At 41.7% G+C, this 20,220-nt stretch overlaps 2 protein-coding genes across 2 annotated transcripts; both read left to right on the top strand.

Annotated features, from left to right (window-relative positions):
• Positions 1-1,832: 1,832 nt before the first annotated feature.
• Positions 1,833-10,108, top strand: LOC136425932 (polycystin-2-like). The gene is made up of 11 exons (XM_066414855.1): positions 1,833-1,837; positions 2,033-2,555; positions 3,008-3,158; positions 3,487-3,704; positions 5,152-5,326; positions 5,786-5,930; positions 6,208-6,701; positions 7,140-7,300; positions 7,591-7,845; positions 8,258-8,405; positions 8,995-10,108. The coding sequence occupies exons 1-11, from the start codon at positions 1,833-1,835 to the stop codon at positions 9,159-9,161; spliced, it is 2,442 nt and encodes an 813-aa protein (XP_066270952.1). The 3' UTR covers positions 9,162-10,108.
• Positions 10,109-15,186: 5,078 nt separating this feature from the next.
• On the top strand, positions 15,187-20,067 carry LOC136425979 (deoxyribonuclease-1-like). Its single transcript, XM_066414895.1, has 8 exons — positions 15,187-15,389; positions 15,743-15,831; positions 16,951-17,037; positions 17,530-17,633; positions 18,169-18,436; positions 18,925-19,015; positions 19,346-19,433; positions 19,976-20,067. Exons 1-7 carry the CDS (start codon positions 15,246-15,248, stop codon positions 19,391-19,393), a joined length of 831 nt encoding a protein of 276 aa, XP_066270992.1. The 5' UTR covers positions 15,187-15,245; the 3' UTR covers positions 19,394-19,433; positions 19,976-20,067.
• The last annotated feature ends 153 nt before the right edge of the window (positions 20,068-20,220 follow it).

Raw genomic sequence — 20,220 nt, 5'->3', positions numbered from 1 at the left:
AGGAATCTCTGGATGGATTATAATGACATTTGGTGTGTTGGTACGTCTTTGAAAGACGAAGGTCAAGGTCAGTTTTTGACACCCTGGTATGTGACCTTGTTTAGTATCTGCCATCCCTCCTCCTCCTCCATTATTTTCCTTTGCCGCAAAAATACAAGTCGTATTTTTCCGTCGTTGATTGTCTATAATGCTCTCTGAAGATCTCATTTCTTATCATCAGAATCAGACTTCTAGAAGCAACGCAGTGGCAGACGGCTTTGCCATTGGACAAGCTTCGAAATCGAACGTCTACAACGCTGTTGTTCCCAAAGTCTCCACGATCCCGTCAGAGGTTCCCGGTGCGGACTACGTCTACGTCGTGTCTGTCCGTACGGGAACACAGCCTGATGCCGGCACGGCGTCTGTAGTCGGGCTGATGATCACAGGGTCAGAGGGCAGGACAGCCATGGTCACTCTCAACCCCGCTGGCTCGGTAAGAAGTATAAGAATGATTGTCATTGTACTGGCTATCCAGGAATAAATCTGTATTTTAGGAAAGCCCGAAACGACAAGGAGAAATGGCTTCTTCATGCCATCTTCAACCCTTCCAAACCCGGCTGGAAATGCGTTTGGAAGGGTTATATCTATACCTCCATGTCAAAAACAAACCGTAAAATAGAAACTTAAGATTATCAACATGTAGCTTTGCCTTACATTGTACAATTAACTTTGACTATGACCTATAACTAAACAAGTCAGAAGAGAAAGCATAACAAAATACACGTTCTTGTTCCTGAATTTTCTCAGATCCTAGCCAGAGGTAATGACACGTACCACATCATGACGACACCGGCCTCCATTGGCAAGCTCCAGTCTGTACAGGTCTGGCACGACAGCTCCGGGAACGGCGCCATGGAGTCACTCTTCATAGACAACATCACTGTCTGGGACATACAGACATCACAGAGGTGAATACGATAATCTATAGTAGTAATCTGAACGCACAAACAGCGTTAGATGAACGGAACTATCACTACCCATAAATTATGCAAACGTGTAAGTCATTTGCATAAAATCTACCAAAGCTTTAAATATTTCATGGAGGTATGAGGTCGCCGAACTCTAGTTACTAAGTATTGCAGGCATGAACCTACAAATTACAAATCATTACCATCACAATCTTATTACCTTCGTAAACATGAAGGCTCATCACCTTCACGAAAATTGAGGTATTGCTTTCGGTATGTTTGTTTGTTTGTCTTGGTGTGTGCGAGCAAGTTTGTCCCCACTGTTCCGGGACCAAGTTGCTCCTGGGTGAATTGTAACCTAAGACTGGCAGGATGCGAAGGTTGAGCTGGCCTAGCTGGGTCTAATTTTTTTCAGCAGGCTGGTAGGAAGTGAGGACATGTGCCCGAGAGTGGAACATGTAATGTGTGAAATAGACATGGTTGTGTTATATTTTTCTCATTCTAAAGAACTCTAAATATTTCAGGGAGGCATAAGTTTGTCCAAGAAATATACAGACGAAGACATTTATTTGCTACCTGTTTCTCTTCAGGTTCCTCTTCCCATGTTTCACCTGGCTGTCCTCTAACAAAGAAGACTGTAGAACAATAAGGACCCTGAAGGCAGTTCCCGATGAAGAAACGCAGTAAGTACTACACGCATGCTCTCACTTGGAAGACGTTTTGAAAAAAAAATACTTCAAAATTGAACTAACAATTTCACAGAATGCCATTGCACATTGTACTAAGCTGGAAAAACAGCGAAAACAAAAATTGCAATTTAGAAAGTCAGTTTTCTTTATATACTATATAGAAAAAATATTTTCGTTGATATTCGTAGCAAATATAATGGCGTCCTCGGTAGCCATAAATAACCACATATGATATATAATCATCTGGCCGTTGACGCATTTGCAAAGGGTACCTTACCAGCCTGGTAGAAGCATATTTTTTCCTTTATCTATCTATCTATCTATTCATTCTCCTTTACTTGATGACAATGGATGATTGGCATACTAATAACGGTTCCTTCTTTATCCTCAACTTAGGAAAGCTGAAAACACCCTACCGACGTTTTCGTACCTGCTGTATGATGAACATCTTCTCCTGTCAGCCGTGTGTAACTCCGGTGTGAGACACTTCAGCCGGGCCCAGCGCCTGGTCTGCTGCCTGACTCAGATCACCCTGTGGATGTTGGGCAGCGCCATGTGGTACGGGATCGCCACGCGTCCAGACGTCGTTCTTCTAGACACTGGTGTCCTCACGCTCCGCCTTTCGGATTTGTTCAGTACTGCAGCAACATCGTTTACAGTATCCCTACCGGTGTATGTCATCCTTGTGCCGATGTTTTGCAAGCAGCGTCCGTTGGTAGAACAGATGACGTCATCTCAATCCACCTGCCGATTTCCGTACAAGACAATAGGGTGGATCCTCGCCATCCTGACGTCTGTCAGCAGTAGCTTCTTTGTTATCGTGTACAGTCTGCAGTTTGGAGCTGACGGAAGCCAGGCCTGGCTGAAAGACTTTGTTTTAACATTCCTGCTCTCTACGTTCTTACTGGAACCCATTGAGGTATGTTTCAATAATTTTCTAGTACTCTGAAATGTCAGTGTTCTAAGCCCCAAACCACACGAGGCATCATTCTCCTTCACAGAGCCTCGCCTGCACTATACTGTATACCTTTGGAAGGGTCTACTTATCCGGGCTGAGGATTACACTTTTTAGGCGTGGCCTCTAACGATCCAGCTGTCAGCCAATCAAAGAGTCGCCCTCATTTTTTTCTTTAGATAGGGCCGATTCTCTGATTGGATGACAGCTGGTTAGAGGCAACGCCCACAAAAGTGAAAACCTCAGCCCGGTTTAGCAGAGCCTCCCCAAGGTATACCGTATAGACTCATCGTTCGGTATAGTTTGAAGATGGGGAATGTCTAAGTTGAGGAAGACTATGAGTGTTATCAGGAGGGCACAGTTAGATGAAATGGCAGTTTTAACTGGTTACTTAGATTTCTATCCACTTTTTGCAGATTTTTCTGGTGAGTTACGCCCAGGCGGTCTTCATCAAACCTGTGTTGATGCCTCTGACATCTCGTGTTGGGAGAGTTTTACGGATGAAGACAGTGAAGAAAGAACCTATTCCCATCGAAGTTGTTGAAAAATACAAGGGTAACTATGAAGGTATGTCCCATCATCATCCACATGTACTACTTCAACAAACCGCTAGGAGATGAAGTTGTTATGTAAAATGTGCCAAAGTCAAACGTTTCCAACCTGTTTAACGTAAAGGTAACAGATGAGAATTTACCAACATGAGCTAGAGAAGTTTATCATATGCTGACGTTTCTATCATCTAACATTACATTTTGTAACAAAGTTTACCATAGATTTTCGGTCAGTTAGATGGTTTTAGCTGTCTATCAACTGAGGAAAACAACGTCATGGAGTTTTATGTTTGCCGTTTTACATAAAAAAAACATGTCGCTAATTTTCTTTCTGTGTTCCCAAGTCCCGGCACCGAGGGTTTTACCCCCCGCGCCGACGAAAGCCGAGTACGACCCGAACTGGCCCGAGAGGATGACCCAGGGTAGGGACATCTTGGCTCGTCTGGTGGTTCTACTGATCATGAGTCTGACGTACTTCTACATCGGAGTGCTTGACACGGACATGCACGCTTACTACGTCAGGACCTCGCTAGAGAACAGCCTCCTAACGGGATATGAGGAGGTAAGCCTTATCCTCCTTAAAGATAACGTTATTTCACCTAAATCCATGAGGAACATAAATCCGGGATTTTCGAAAACGAGGTATCTTATGCATCATCAGTAATACAGCCATAAAAGTGCATCGTAATGGCATCTTCTCAAAGATGCCATTACGATACATTTTTTTCCTCTTTTTCAACATCATCAAAACATTCCAGTGGCCAGTTCCTAAGGCTTTTAAAGCAGAATGGATTAGTTGCATTTCTTTTGAATCAAATCAAATGAACAATAAGAGACTAAAATTCTGTTTATGTACGCTAAAAATGCATAATTACCGACTTATTCGGCCAATCATTTAGACCCCGTTCACACTCATTTTTTTCAATCGCGATTGAAGTATAATCGCGATTGTTCGATCCGATCGCGATTGAACGCAAAGAAACTTTTGCGTTCACACTGCTTTTGGCCAAGTGGATTAAAGTACGCCGTGATCCGATCGCGATTGAAGCACGATTGAAGCATGCTATCGGCGATCATCTGGTAAATGTTCTTGTTGTCCTTGTTGTCCTTGTTTTGTGTCTATTTTTCCGCTAGACATTGTCACTTGGTGCGGTAAATGTCCCTCTTTCGGTGACATTTCCCCAGTTTGGCCTGCACCTCCTCACTCCCCCAGATTGCGATGAGGACCCTGGTCTCCTCATTGCGCCATCTGCCACCAGCTGAAGTTGCTGACGGAGTTTTATTCTTCTTCTTGGGCATTGTTGACGATGAAAAGTTGTTGTTGTTGTAAAAGAGCTATCTGACGTGCGGATTGGGTTTGTTTTCCCGCGCGATGCGAACTATGACCCCACGTACCCGCATGTATGACCTCCCACCCCCGGAACCAGCCGAAATCTCCGCCGATCGCGATGGAATGAATCGTAGTTGTGTTCACACTCAAAATTTGATAGGATTGGATTGGATCCGATCACGATTAATCCAATCAAACTACCTCCGGAGGTAGTTACAATCCAATCGCGATTGGATCGTTTTGGATCGTTCCAATCGCGATTGGGAGCGTTCACACTGAAAAAATCAATCGCGATCGGATCGATTCAATCGCGATTATACTTCAATCGCGATTGAAAAAAATGAGTGTGAACGGGGTCTTAGTCTGCCTCGAGATTAATGACCCACCACCTCGGTCACGTGATCTCACGGACATTGGACATCGGCAATGGGTCAAAGGTTGCACCAACCATTCTTCGAGGTTTGGTTGAGGATTTTTAGCACTATTTACTCCTTGTTGAAGCCACATGCTCGTGTCTGTAACATAGAATGACATTATGTGTGACATGAAGGAATCGAGGTAAACTTGTCAACGTTCAACGTTTGCTACGACTTGCCTTTTTGCTGATTACCTACGCGTTAACGTTTTGCCATGAGTTATTACAAAATGTCTAAACATACTTTACATGTCTTGTCTGCAGGTGACTACAGCGGACGGTGCTTGGAAGTGGCTGTCGTCTGAACTGATACCGTCCCTTCACCCAGAGTATGGATACAGCGGGAAGAAGCTGAGGTGGCTGGACAAACAGTTTCCGGTCGGAACAAACGCATTCCGGATCGGTCCAGTTCGCCTGGAGAGAACCACCATCTATCCAGGTGACAAAACATCATCGATTTTGATATTTCAGTGTTTGTGGCTTTAGATGTTGTTGATACCGATAACTTTATTGCGCAACAATTAATTCTACAAGGTACAAAGTATGGTTGGTACTCGTACATAACCACAGTTCTATATATATCTAAGGCCTAATCTACCTAATACAAGAGTGTATAGTATGAGTTTAGAATGGGTTCTTACAATCATTAATGCATTGGAGGAATTTCTATCCTCTAGACATTCTTTGATATATTTTCCTATGTATACCATATAAACATGTGTTCATTTCTTTCCTGTCAAGCCTTGTTTTACTATTTTTGAATCTACATTTTTCACATTTCGTGCTAAAACGTTTTTCCTAGACATGTCAAGTTTCTACAGCATAAGCTTGAGCGATACTTTGTAAAACTAGCTTGGACGCTTTACCCTGTATCATTTGGATGTCCATTTTTCTTCAGAGGATCCCATAGACTCAGATCTGGAGGTTAGTGGCTCTAAGCTACATCCCGAGCTGATGGCCAAGCAAAGACAAGACGCTCTGGAACGACAGAGTGGAGTGACATGTTCACAAGTTCACAACACAAGTTCTGTGGACAGTAAGAGGTATGAACACATGTGTTGATAACTTTTTCTGATAAAGAGTTCTTAGATTTGAATCAAAATTCATCTTTGACGGTAAATAACACTGTAGAGATTTTATACTCTATTTCCGTACACAAAGTAAATTGAATGCTCTTACCAATCAGCTTTTGATCAGTCTTTGTGCATTAGTCGTTGGACTTCCCTTCAATGTTTTTGAATCCTTGAAATGTACAGATTTATTAGTATTCCTGTTTTTGCTAGGTAATTGTTGCAATTCTTATTCTTTCATTTGTTTCAGAAACGGGGCAAAAAATGGAACAGTTGAGTGGTACACCACAGTGGACCTACCACGGGATGCTAGTCAGGCTGCTACTGTGATAGACTTCCTACAACGGAACAACTGGATCCTGATGGTTTCAGACACTCTCATTCTCCGGGCCAACTTCTACCACCCTGACGTGAAGCTGTTCAGCACCCTGGCCATCACCCTGCAGTACATCCCAGGGGGCGCTGTTGAACTGCTGCCCAGCATCCAAACCTTCCGCCTGTTCCAGTACGAAACAACAGACGACTTTGTCCAGTTACTTTTCCACATCCTATTTCTCATCTTCTACATGTACAACATTCTTGCCGAGGCTTGGAGCATACGGAAGAGCGGCCGGATCTACTTTAGCAGTTTCTTTAACATCTTGGTCCTGTGCAACATTGGGTTGTCCACGGCTGTTATAGTTATATTCGGACTACGTTACATCTTGGCCACTGCTGCACTGACTGAGATAAATCAAGCTACAGGTATGTAGCATCAAACCAGTAATTTTCAGGATAGAAAATTCACACAATTTTGGTATAGGTAAAGTTTGCAGCCAAAGAAGTCAGTATTTCGGTTCGATAACTAGACTGCACAACGATGTGTCAAAGTAGAAAACATCTTCCCTGCAAACTTTACCTTACCCCCAAACTGTTGATACGCAACTAATACCTACCTATTGTTAACGGGCCATTCGAATCTAGAACCAAAATACTGGCCAGAGAAAAATTCCATTTTTGTGGCTACTTTGGGATATATCCTTTTGCTACGTGGTTCAATTTTTCTTTAGGAATATCGTGCATTTTATAAGGAAGTAGCTATATCATAGGAACTAAATAAGCCGAGTTTCATTCTTGCGATACAAGTTAAAGTTATAATTGGCGGTACATCTAAAGAGAAATGCTGTTCCATGTTTACTCCAGGGCCACACGGCATTAATGAGTTTATAGACATCAGTGCCGCCAGCCAATGGGACGCGACCTTCAAGGTGGTCCTGTCCTTCTCCATCTTCATCAGCACCTTCAGCATCCTCCGGGTTCTCAACTTCTCCAAGAACGTCGCGACCGTCTTCGCTCTTCCTCGTGTAAGTAGAGGCAGTCTTCTCCTCATACCTCGCATCTTAAGAAAACCAAGTCTCTAGGTTCTTACGAGGCTTACTTGATATATGCCTTCACACAGGGACGTTAAGATAAAGTAGCAATAGTTGGCTATGATATGTTATGTGATAACATGTATTGGTACTCAGTATCGGCGGGATTTTCCATTTGCTGTCATAATATTCTAAACTGCTAGTCGGCGCTTTTGAACCGTCGAGAAGTAATCCCCTACAGTTTACTACATGTCACGTTTTCTTTTTTTCACCGCTCGGACTAGTTGATGTACCGTGATGCCTTTGGGTTCCTGATGTACATGGTGATCCTGCTACTGTCTTACACCATCTGTGGGATCTTGATATTTGGAAAACACATGAAGAGCTTCTCCGCCTTAAAGGAAACCTCCTACGTCTTGTTCGAGCTGAGCTTGGGGAGGGCGTTTGGCGACGTCTTTGGGGATGACATCAAGAGAGTTGATAGTGTTCTGGGACCACTGTACTACACTACATTCGTCCTGGTCTTCATATGCTGTCTGGTGAGACCAAATCCTTTCTTTTTTGGCGATGCCTCAGGGGTGGAGTTTAATGTATAGCATAAGGCTAAGTTTGAAATTAACAATGGCTGTTATGCGAGAGAGTGCATGGATGCATTCCTAGGCTAGGGAATTCATTCATGGCTACACCACTCGGGGTGGCCTAGACATATAGCAACTAAAACGTAAGCTCCATGCATGGGAAAATGGCTATTTATAGCACGATTACAGCAGCTGCTGTTTATCTATGTATTTAATACTTTTTAGATTTACTGGTCTTTCTTTCTTTCTACGTTTAAAGTCGTCCCTGGAGTAATCGCGATGGGAATTTACTATACAGCCTTATTGCTAAAAAATTCTCATTTTTTCAGCAGAATCATAAGATGACATAACAAAATGTTTCTACCTTCTACAGGTGAATCTTGGGGTGGGGATGCTGTGTAACTGGCTGAACTACTGTGAGACGTCAGGTGACATTGAGGTCGACACTGCGATGGGAGATTACTTCTGGAACTCCTTCAGAAGTCTTCTGGGCATGCGCCATGAGACACAAGCCTTTGATGGTAACACCCCATTTGCTGTTTATTTATTTCATTTATTTGTTTGTTTGTTGTTCGTTTATTTGTTAGTTAGTTAGTTAGTTAGTTAGTTAGGTAGTTAGTTTGTTTGTTAGTTAGTTTGTTAGTTAGTTTGTTTCTTGGTTTTTCGGTTTGTTGTTTGGTTGGTTGGTTGTTTGGTTGGTTGGTTGGTTGGTTGGTTGGTTGGTTGGTTGGTTGGTTGGTTGGTTGGTTTAGGCACAGACAATTATTATGACCTTCTTTCCCCTTCCAAGGCCCTTTATCTTTGTGAAAAAAGGAAATTAACCCATTATTCAGTAAGTGAACTTGTATCCACAAAAAAACAGTTATTTATTATAATTTCTTAGTGACTTCTTTTCCTTTCCAGTGCCTTTCATCTCTATAAAAAAAACGAAATCAGCCCATAATTCAGTGAGTGAACTTTTATCCGTGAAAAACAGTTACTCACAAGCACCTGAATGAAAATTTCAAAATTGTATCTAGTTGGCTGCTTGAGTAACTGTTTTTTTTGTTTTGGCGTATCTTATTACCTGGATGTCAAACCTTCATGAATGAAATCGTATCGTTTCTAAAGATGAAGCACCACTTCCGGACCGCTACATCGACGAGACCCTCGAGCGGACGGAAGCGGTACTGCAGGAGGCAGAAAGGGTCACTGACCTGATGTACAAGTTCGAGTGTCGGGGCTTTCCGGAACTGAAGGTCAAAGATACCGGAAGCGGAAGTGGTTTGAAAATCTAAAACACAACTCGACAAAGAACGTCAGTTTTATGTATTTCATGTGACTAGACCCTTTTGTTGAGATGGAACGTGATAATACTAATATTGATACAGTGATCAGGAGAATTGTAGATAATGTCAATAGTGGTCTATTTATATGATTTACAAGTGTGTCTGTTACTTTTGATAAAAAAAGTTTAGATATTAGATAATGTAATTACGTGATGGCATTCGTGGTTTGTTTCGCTTAGCAAAAGCATGTAAATAGCAAACTTCGATGAAACGTGTTGGAAATTAATGTACAAATATGAAGACTAGTAGTGTACAGAATACTCTTGAAATTATCAGAAAAAGCAACTAAACCTTTGTTTGAAATTTTGAAGTTAGCTATAGAATTACAGATTGAAGTTCTTGAGATAGGCAGTAGGGTCTGTGAATACGTTTCGCTGACAGTGTACCTAATTTATGTTGTGCACCTAATTCATTCTCTGCACCTAGATTTTAAGGTTAGTTGCACCAGTGCATCTATTCAGTAATATAAATTTTGAGCCCTGTGTTGTTTTGACGTCCATAACTATAAGGTTACTCATTTTTCTATACTGTTGGTGATGCGTTCAACCTTTTGTGATATCATTCTTGCCTTGTGACCTTCTCATGAGATATTGATATCATTGATTGTTCTTTTGTTTAGGTTATTGCAATGCAGTAGAAATGTAAACAGTATTTGACCAAAGTGGAGAACAGTACTAGTATTTGATCCGACAGATTAGAGAAGAAACACTTCATATCCTTCATCCACTGCAGTCTTTGTAGTAAGAGTTTTGACTGTCTCTTTAGACTTTATTCGTAAGAATATTCAACAAATTATGTCAATGATGACTAAGAAATTTGGTACAAATTCCTTCAGCTGTTTTTAAATCATGTTTAATATGAAGGGTCGACTGGATTATATATGAGTTGACTTTGTTTTTTTCTTGTGTAAATAAAGTTTTGAACCAATAGTCATGTTTCTGTCTTTATTTTGTTAAAGTTGAACCGGCTTATATTTCTTGACTTTAAGGAAAGGGAAATGTTTCAAATATTCTAAGTGACAGTAAATCATAAAGGTAATTCAGGTATGTATGTATATATGTATGTATGGACGTTGATAATATATATGCATGTATGTATGCATGAATGTATGTATGGAACAATAGTGAAACTAAACAGTGACAAGAAAGCAGAGTTTATTCAACCACCTCTGGTAAAGCATGTCTCAAAATTAGAAAAAGTAGGGCTATAACGAATTATTCATGGTTGAATCCGACATTAACGTGGTTCGAATAAGCCTCAAGGTAAAGAACAAGAGACTTCGGCTGATCCCCAAGCAGATGTTGGGTTGAAAGATCGCCATGTTTTCTGAGTGACGGCTGGGCTTCTCTGACAGCCCCTTGTACCATGCAAGCGAATGAACAGTTGAGTAAAAGTCCAAAGTTGTTGAAAGAAAACTTATGATGTCCACATATATCCTTATCCTACTCATAACGTACAAGATATGATGTATACATGAATGTAGGGGGCGCGTCGACGGGCGGACATGGTGTTACATGGGCTCCTTGCGCGGCACCTACAAATCGATCCTTTTTAGGTCAGGTGTCTTAGGGTTTTTTTTATATGTATGTAAACATGTCTGGGCTTATTTGGGTAACATTTCACTCGCTTTATTCCTAGTTTCGTCCATATCTTCACATTTTACAAGTCGGGACTACATACCCTATCATAGCCTTATCTGCAGTACCGCTCCCGGCCGTTTCCTGAAAAGTGACAAAGGAGACCGCCAAATGGCCAAATTTCGGTCTTTTGGGGAATGGCGAAATCGCGAAAGACTCACAAAGGGGTTTGAAGTTTTGAGACTTATTTGACCTTGAACTTGAATTTGTGACCATGTAAAACCAAAAATTGCGATATCCAAGACATTTCACCAAAATATAATGGGACATTTTGTCATAAATGATATGTTTTCTTTGCATTTTACCAATATAGAAGTGGTTGAGTGTACATTTTATTTAAATTGTTCCTTTCTAAAAAGCGACTAAATGTTACATCCATATTTCAATCGTAATTGATAACATTAGAAGACATTAAACAAATTCAACGGTGTTTATGTCTGTTTATCGATGCTGTAAGGTGTTTTGATGTATTAAGGCTACAACGCGGTGAATGGTATGTTGGCTATTATCATAATTTATTCATGTGATATGCTAGTCACTAATACATGAAGTTACGTTGTCGGGAAAAGTATTTGATACGTGATATGTTGTACATTATGATGTTCTGGTTCCAAAGAAATGGTTTGCCAGATAATTCAGTGACATTTTTGTTGTAATCCTGATGTTGTTCTGATGTTTCGACATAAACAAGACCACAAACAAAACTTTTATAGCCAGGGTCCTTACATAGAGCTGCTTCACACACCGGCAATGACAACTCCTAGGTGTAGGTCCTTTAAAGGACACCTACTTATCGTAGCCAAGTGTGTCAAGACGAACTGTAAGCCTTATGTCTTGAACGTAGGTAGCTTACTTAAGGAAACCTGTTGTCTAAATGAGTACATGGAAGGACAACGTATATGACAGAAAAGGAACGTCTACGAAATATGTGTATATGATTATACAGCATAATAAATTTTCTGTACTTAAATTGTCCATCCATTCGTAGTTTCCTTGAAGAAGCTACCAATCGATCTCCAAGACAATTGACAATCAATGTCTTCTTCTTCTTCTTGTGATTATGTGCACAACCTCATCATGCTGAGGGCTACGGCACAGTATTTTGGTCAAGGTCAATTAGGGCACTGGTTGCTCGCAGTCTACTAGTATTTGTGTTTTGTGTCCGGTGTTCTCTGGCTCCTCAGAGGGCAGGGGCGCCACTCCCTGACCGTCACCCGGTGCTGGGGGACGGCGAGTACCCGTCAATGTGAGTAAAGAGTTAATGTAGGGTAGTCTTGAAGGCTTCTAGGGTCTGGGCCTTGACAGCAGATGTCATCTTGCCAAGCTCAGATAATATCTTCACGCTAGCTATAAACTGACAACACTTTGTAGATGTTATTCCAATGGAATAGCAAGCTAAGTTGTCATGTCTAGCGTTCGGAGCATCTCTCTGCAAGCTCTCTGACTATCCACATTTTGTTTGTGGTCTTATTTTATGAAACATTAGTGCAACATAAAGCTTCAAGCAACAAAACCTACTGAATTTCTCTGACTACCTATTTCTCTGGAACCAGTACATCATTAAGCACAACATGTCACAGATAAAATGCATTTCCCAACAACGCAACTTTATGTACTAGCGACCAGCGCATCATATGCATAGATTATGATAATAGCCAACATAAAGTTCACCGTTGCAGAAGATAGGTTAACACCTCACAGCATTTTAAAAGGATATTGGACCTATTGATTGATAAATATAAACAACGTTGCGTTTGTTCAACGTCTTCCTGTATTATTAATGACGATGGAAATGTGAATGTACCATTGATAGCTTTTCAGAAATTAATAAATACGGAAAATATACACTCGACCACTTCTATTGGTAAAATATAAAGGAAATATACGATTTATGAACTATTGTCCTATTTTATTTTTGACAAAATATCTTGAATATTATAATTCTTGATTTTACATGGTCACAGTTTAAAGTTCAAGGTCAAATAAGGCTGAAAACTTCAAACCCCTTTGCGAGTCTTTCGCGATTTCCCCATTCCTAAAAAGACCGAAATTTGGTAATTTGACTGTCTCCTTTGTCACTTTTCAGGAAACGGCCGGGAGCGGTACTGCAGATAAGGCTATGATAGGGTATATAATGCCGACTTTTGAAATGTTAGAATATGGACGAAACTACGACAAAAGCCAGTAAAAAGCTTCCTAGATAGATCCAGACAGCTTCACGTACATACAGAAAGATCTTTAAGACACCTGTTGACCTACAGGGATCGATTTGAAGGCACTGCGTGAGGAGCCCATGTAACACCATGTCCGCCCGTCGAAGCGCCGCCTAGATTCATAGATACATCATATCTTGTACGTAATGAGTATTTTAATGACATATGTTGACATCATCAGTTTTCATTTTTAAAACAACTTTGGTCTTTTACTCAACTGCCCATCCGTTTATATGGAGTAAGGGACTGTCAGAGAGGCCCGGCCGTCACTCAGAAAACATCACGATCTGTCATCCCCACATCTGCTTGGAGGCCTTAGCCGATTTCCTAGAACAACTTTTACTTGATTGTCCATCCGCTTGTATATAAAAGTTTATTGCAAGTTCTTGCCCGTAGGCAAATACATTTAACATGAAAAGAACGGGCAGACAGTGAACAATATAGTATTCTATAACTCTAGTTTAACAACTGACAATATTTTCAACTTATTGGATTCGACTTCTTTTTCCGAGACATATGATAAGTAGACATATATAATACTGTACATTTGATAAGTATGTAGACGCTTCGAATACCCAAAGACCGTTTTAAATCTAGCACATCTACACAGTTCTCAGAAGATAACACTAGTACTTCTGTGACAGTAACATAATCGCAAAACAATGACAGATTGCTTGAAAGTCCATCTGTGTCGGTGGTATTTCTTCAGAACATGACAATATATAGACGAAATCGAGATAGACTAGAGTTCAGCCTTGTTAGCTTTGGTCCACTCCCAACTTCGCTGCACCGCCAGGCACACTCGATCCTTCTATTGGAATACTGTAAAGAAAAAGTGTCATTTATGACCTAATATTCAATGGTCTTGTTGCCGAAATGTCTTGAATATTGGCATTCTTGATCTTAAATGGTCGCATTGTTCGAAAATAAGTGAAATAAGCCTAAGAAATTCAAACCCCTTTGTGAGCCTTTCACGGTCTCCCCATTCCCGAAAAGACGGAAATTAGGCAATTTGACGGACTCCTTTGTCACTTTTCCCGATACGGCCGGGAGCGGTACTGCAGTTTAGGCTCTGATAGGGTTTGTTTTCCCGACTTGTAAAAGTGTGAACATATAAAATGCATAGGGCTAAAGCCTCTAAACATTTCTCGAACAGATCCAGTAAGTTCTCATCTTCATTCAAGATACCTTTAAGACAATTACAAACACGAGTTGGCACAGATAAGATCGTTTCAAGGCGTCGCATGTTTGAGCCTCGGCCGCACGCCAAAGCGCCACCTACATTGTATATATCCATGTACACATCACTTCTTATACGTAATGAGTAGACTAAGGACATTTGTGGACATCTTACTTTTTCTCTTAACAACTATTCGTCTGCCAATACGGGTAAGGGGCTGTCAGAGAAACCCGGTCGTCACACAAAAAAACATTACGAACTTTCACCCCAACATCTGCTCGGCGATTAGGCAGACTGTTTGTTTTAGCAAACGATGTAGGATGATAGCTTCAATTATTGTTTTTTAGGAGATGAATTCATAATGTAGTCCAATTCCTGGACCAGCTCAATGGAATAAGCTTTCTTTATTGTGCTCCCTCCCCATTTCGTTAACAGCTGCTAACGGGTGAAATAAACTCTCAGTACTTCAAATTGAAGTGCCATAGAAATACCAATGCAGCTGTTATAAGGTGCGTACCGGACGTACTTGATTTGAGCAGCTATAAAACAATAGATCTCCGTTGATTTTTATGTTTAGTGTTTGATATTTGTAAACAAATGAATAATGATCAGCTGTGGCTGTTCCCAAGGATTGTAATCGTCATTCACCCATCAGGCGAAAATCAATGCGCGGGCCGATGCCATCCAAACAGTGACATGCTGTGGCCTAACATGGACCACATGCCTTTTTCTAATTATATAACTATTAAGTATGTATTCTATAAATGGGTAGTCATAACAAGACCTATTGCCTCAATTATGAAGTAACACTTGTTCATTTCCTAAACTATGATATTTTTAAAGTGTCATGTTTGTTCCAAAAGGAGATTTATGGCATCATATCCTTCTGCAAGTGTATAGATATTTTTAGATCGATCTGAATGGATATAAACTCAAGTGAAGGATTCAGTTGGCATTTTGTCCGTACTGTTCGAACGTTCACGAACAGAAGCAAGCCAGGACAATGAGGTACGGTTTTGTGCTCGTGACCCTCGGGGTTTTGGCCCTTTCTGGTGCCTGTACGTCCCTGAAAATCGGCGCCTTCAACATCCAGACCTTCGGAAGGAGTAAGATGTCGAAGCCTGAAGTCGTGGAGATTCTGCTTCAGGTACGTAAAAGTCACAAATCTGAAAAAAGTCATTTACCGTGTATGTAGTATCGGACATAGGCCCCCAGGCACTGTATAACATCATGAACATGAACAGGAACTAAAGATTTTTGATCCAACTTCCTTCATGGAATGGACTGTTCACTGCTTTTCAGATTGTATCTGTTGAAGTTTTCTTATCTGTGTGTGCGTGTGTGTGTGTGTGTGTGTGTTTGTGTGTGTGTGTGTGTGTGTGTGCGAGAAACAGACAGACAGACAGACAAGAAGACAGAGAAAAAAACAGACAAACAACAGACATATTTGTAGTGTATGCTACTACTATGGCTACGGTCTTTTTCTAAACATTATCACAGATTGCAGAGCGTTATGACATCTTGTTGATCCAAGAGATCCGGGACAGCACGTTTACCGCCATCTACAGTTTCCTGGACCAGCTCAACGAGTGAGTTTTCGTCTGTTCGTTAGCTAGCTAAGCAGTCTGTTGGAACAATGTACTAATGTAGGAATGTATGGATTCTATTTTCAAACTCAGAAGTTGGCAGTTTTGGGAATCAAATATGAAGTTTCTGTATAATTAACATCTACTAACATAATTCCACCAGGATACATAATTCCACCACCCTAAAAAGATTTGATTTGATTTGATTTATTCGGCTGTAAAAAGTACAGCCAGGGCTGCCCAACTAGCTAAAGGCTATTACAAAGGGTTAGCCCTGGTAACAGTATTCAATACAAACGCTCACAGAGTTCATTACAAACGTTCACAAAGCACGCCAAACAGATACATAAAACGCCAAGCTTAAAACATAGAAGAAACAAATTTAACACAAAAAATATCACAAAAACTGAAGCGCCTACGGTAAACAATGCACGAGACTAAATTATATATAAAATCGTTGACAACGCAAAGCCAAAACTTAGGTTTACATTACGTACTAGGATATACAATATATATATAAAATATTTCAGTCAGTATTTACAGAGTATTTGTTGCCGAGTGATGTGTAGAGTTTGTTTTTGAAGGAGCTGACGGTGGGTGATGTTCGGATATTACCAGGAAGAGAGTTCCACAGTGAAATCGCTCTACTTAGAAATGTTCTCTGGGATCTGGTAGTCTTGCACGCTGGAATAGTCAAGTGTTCACTGTTTCTAAGGGGATAGCGGGAGTTGGTGACAGGCGCACGTGTTCGGGGCAGCAAACTTTGTAGATGCGAAGGGCAGCGTCCATTCAAAAGTCTGTAGAGAGTCACAGTTGTGTGGAACTTGCGTCGGTACTGGAGTGACGGTAGTGATAGTTCGGTGTAGAGACTTTCGTATGAAGGATACGGTAGCCCGAAGTGGCCGCTGATGATTCTGGTGGTCTGGTATTGGACGGATTCCACAGTCCTTTGTTCGCGTTTGGTAAGATCCAAACAGTTCTCCAACCCAACGTCTCCCACACTCTACTGTAATATCTACCTGTGCCTAGCTGGGGAGTGCTGCACTAGAGATCTCTCAAACAGATGTTGATGGAGGTTAGAATTTTGATAAAACAATCTATGAATTTTACTTTGTACTGCAGGCGCCAAGGAAACGACTACTCCATGTTGTTGAGTGAGCGTCTGGGAAGGTCTTCCTACTACATGGAACAGTACGCCATTCTATACAGGTGGGTGCAGATACAGTAAACAAATTCATGTCGAAATCACATCGATTTGTACTGAATCGGCCCCTAAAACTAGTTGTGCTTAGGTGACAATCGGAAAAAGGGGCCCCGCTGTTTAGTTTGCGGGCTTTTTTTGCCCTTTCCAGCGTGACCCATACGGGGCCTCGTGGGACACCCTGCGAATGCCGACCGGGACCCCGAATCATTTTAACTCGTTCTTAAAATCAACGTGGGGCCCGGTAACAAATAGACACCGTGTGGTACCCCCCGGTACCCAGCAGTCCACCGGGACAACTTTGTGGCTTCGGGGCCCGGCTGGGACCGCACCCCCGACGGGCACCGGCGCAATTGGGACCTAAGCATAACTCATAAGTCGCGATGAAGTGCGTCTAGGTCATTTAATGTCGGTTAGGGTCCAAGAAAAGAAAAGAATTTGAATATTCATACGAAGAAAACGGTACGATGCCAAAGATATCCACTGTTTTCCCTCGAAAGGAACGACCGAGATCTGACCCCCATCGGAGACTACCACTACAGCGACCCGGGAGACATCTTCCACAGGGAGCCCTACGTCATCCGCTTCCTGTCTGGAACTACATGTACTTATAAGCTTAGTATAACTTTACCGTGTTTCTAGTTCTGGTGTAGGGCCATAGAAAGCCGCTAGGGGGCACATAATCAGAATTGTCCTTCGTTTTGCTGACACCTGCCTTTACACCAAATATCAAAATACATGCACAACTTCTTAAGTTATGTTGTACACATGCACTCACAAGCGCATACATACAGACACACACACACAAACACACATACACGCGCACACGCACATGCAAACACAAACACACACACACACACACACGCGCGCGCGCGCGCGCGCGCGCGGACAAACACACGGACACATACACATACGCCAAAACTCACACACTAACAAACCCACACGCTCACAAGCACGAACATACACACACGCGAGAGCGCGCGCATACACATAGACACCTGGTTTTTAGTATCCCTAAAAGGGGAAAATAAAGTTGAAGAAGCCTGCACTAGTGGTATCTATACCAACCGTAATCTTTCAGCTCACGATTCAGCACCTTACTGTTGCTTCGAACTCTTATATTTCCCGTTTGTCTCTAGCTGTCCAAGACTTCGTGCTTGTCCCCTTGCATGCTGACCCCGAAGACGCAGTTGTGGAGAACAACCAATTGTACAACGTGTACCTGGACGCTGTGGACCGCTGGGGCGACCAGGACGTTCTCATCTTCGGAGATCTCAACGCCGACTGCAGCTACGTGGGCTCCTCTGATTGGTCGAGCATTCGAATCTGGACTGACAACCGATTCGATTGGCTGATCGGCAACGAGGCTGACACAACCGTCAAGAGCACCCACTGTGCTTATGATCGGTACGCATGCGCTCAGGGTAGCTTCCAACGACATAGCCTGAACACATGCATCTTGCTTTTTCTGCTGCTTCTCGTCTTTATATGGTCGTTCTTTTATGACTCAAATTAAAAGAATCCTTTAAAATAAACAGGCACTTTTTTTGGAAACACCTATCATAGCGAGTCCACACTTGTTATTAGAAAGCTGTCAAGAAAATGTCTAACTTTCGACGAAATTTTAGAAATACGTATGATATAGTAACATCTACTAACATAATTCTACCAGGGTACATAATTCCGCCACAATGAAAAAATGCGTCCAAACAGATCTCCAACCCAACGTCCCCCAGTATAATGCACTCCTGTATATCTTAGCTGTGCATACCTGATGGGTGCTGCAATAGAGATACCTCAAACCCACTGTTCTTTTTAAAGTGGCGGATTTATGTAACCCGGCGGATGAATGTTAATGAAGGTTACATTGTATGAATCTATATTTCATTTTCAAGGCTGGTCGTGGCTGGTCCCCAGCTCCAGGCGGCTGTTGTGAGCTACAGCGTCTTCGACTACAAGTCTGAGTATCGTCTGACTCAAACCGAGGTACACACAGAAGTCAAATAGCTATGAACGTTATCAGCTTTGTGGGAAATATGTAACATGTCGATATTCCTAACAAGAGCCCGTAGGACACTATCCTCCGTGAAGTAATTGTGGTATTTGATGTGAGCTAAAGGTGTTTGAAACCCTCTTTAACAACCTACATGTCAAATTTCAGACGAACCGTACGGACGTATGGACAAGAGTAACTACAATACTCCTTCAGGAGGTTAATAATAAAGCTAAGTGTATAAACAAATTGACGTTTCATAAACTTTCAAGTACAGCAATAACTGTTTAGGGGTTATAAAACAGCTGAATTGTTTCCCACAGGCCGAGGCAGTGAGTGACCACTGGCCAGTGGAGATGGATATCATCTAGTGGCTCTCAGCACAGCGGCTATGGGGGACTCACAGTAATGGTATGTCACTTCAGGCCTACGTTGCAGTCTTTCTGGCCGGCGTCGGCGTTTATTTTCGGGGGAGCGCTGACTCGTTATTTTCAACATATCGGGGCCAGATCTTCTGGAGAAATCATAATTGTCGGCTACACCGGCCAGAAAGCCTGCAACGGAGGATGTGTTCAGGCTATTATCTGAAGAAAATAAAGTCTAATAACCATGCATTTGAACGAGCCATTTAACGGATTAAACTGCGCACGCGCAGTGAGGTGCATTGTGGGTGATATGTCAAAGGGGAATGCCCTTATTGTGTAAACAGTTATTGTCCAGGCTATGCTCAATACATGTTTAGACGTGTTTTGTTTGTCTCAGGAGCCTTCATTTTTACATGTTACCCACAAAGCATCTCGCTGCGCATGCGTACTTTGAATGTTGTACTGGTTTATTTGAATCATCAGATCATTTTAACGTATCAATTTGTAAATAATTTCTAAACCCATCCACATGGTGTGATAAGTGTTATGAGTATCAAACTAATCTAAATGCGTTTCATTTCTATTCAGGAACACTTACAGCTGCCTTGTCTGAGAAAATAAACCAGCGACTAAGATGCAGACGATTCGTACTCTTGTTAATGAATAAAACTGAACAACTATCCTCTGTTCACGATGGTGTCTTATTACTATTATAAAAAGTCTGTGTAGATGATGTGTGTTGGCTGTAAACTGAATTAGCGTATGTAGTTACAAGAGGATACGAGCCCTGCTTGGATACAATTTTTCTGCGGAATTCCCAGTTTCGTCACCGA

The sequence above is a fragment of the Branchiostoma lanceolatum genome, chromosome 19 (genome assembly GCF_035083965.1).
Source record: "Branchiostoma lanceolatum isolate klBraLanc5 chromosome 19, klBraLanc5.hap2, whole genome shotgun sequence".
Classification (NCBI taxonomy): domain Eukaryota; kingdom Metazoa; phylum Chordata; class Leptocardii; order Amphioxiformes; family Branchiostomatidae; genus Branchiostoma; species Branchiostoma lanceolatum.
This window is presented reverse-complemented; position numbering and strand designations above follow the sequence as displayed.

What these genes read in the sequence shown, in the direction of transcription:
- LOC136425932 (XM_066414855.1), top strand. An exon ending in AGTTCTGTGGACAGTAAGAG is followed by an intron (nt 5,931 to 6,207) that starts GTATGAACACAT and finishes CATTTGTTTCAG; the next exon opens with AAACGGGGCAAAAAATGGAA. An exon ending in CCGTCTTCGCTCTTCCTCGT is followed by an intron (nt 7,301 to 7,590) that starts GTAAGTAGAGGC and finishes CGCTCGGACTAG; the next exon opens with TTGATGTACCGTGATGCCTT.
- LOC136425979 (XM_066414895.1), top strand. Translation starts at nt 15,246, where the DNA reads ATGAGGTACGGTTTTGTGCTCGTGACCCTCGGGGTTTTGGCCCTTTCT. An exon ending in TCGTGGAGATTCTGCTTCAG is followed by an intron (nt 15,390 to 15,742) that starts GTACGTAAAAGT and finishes ACATTATCACAG; the next exon opens with ATTGCAGAGCGTTATGACAT. An exon ending in ACCCACTGTGCTTATGATCG is followed by an intron (nt 18,437 to 18,924) that starts GTACGCATGCGC and finishes TTCATTTTCAAG; the next exon opens with GCTGGTCGTGGCTGGTCCCC.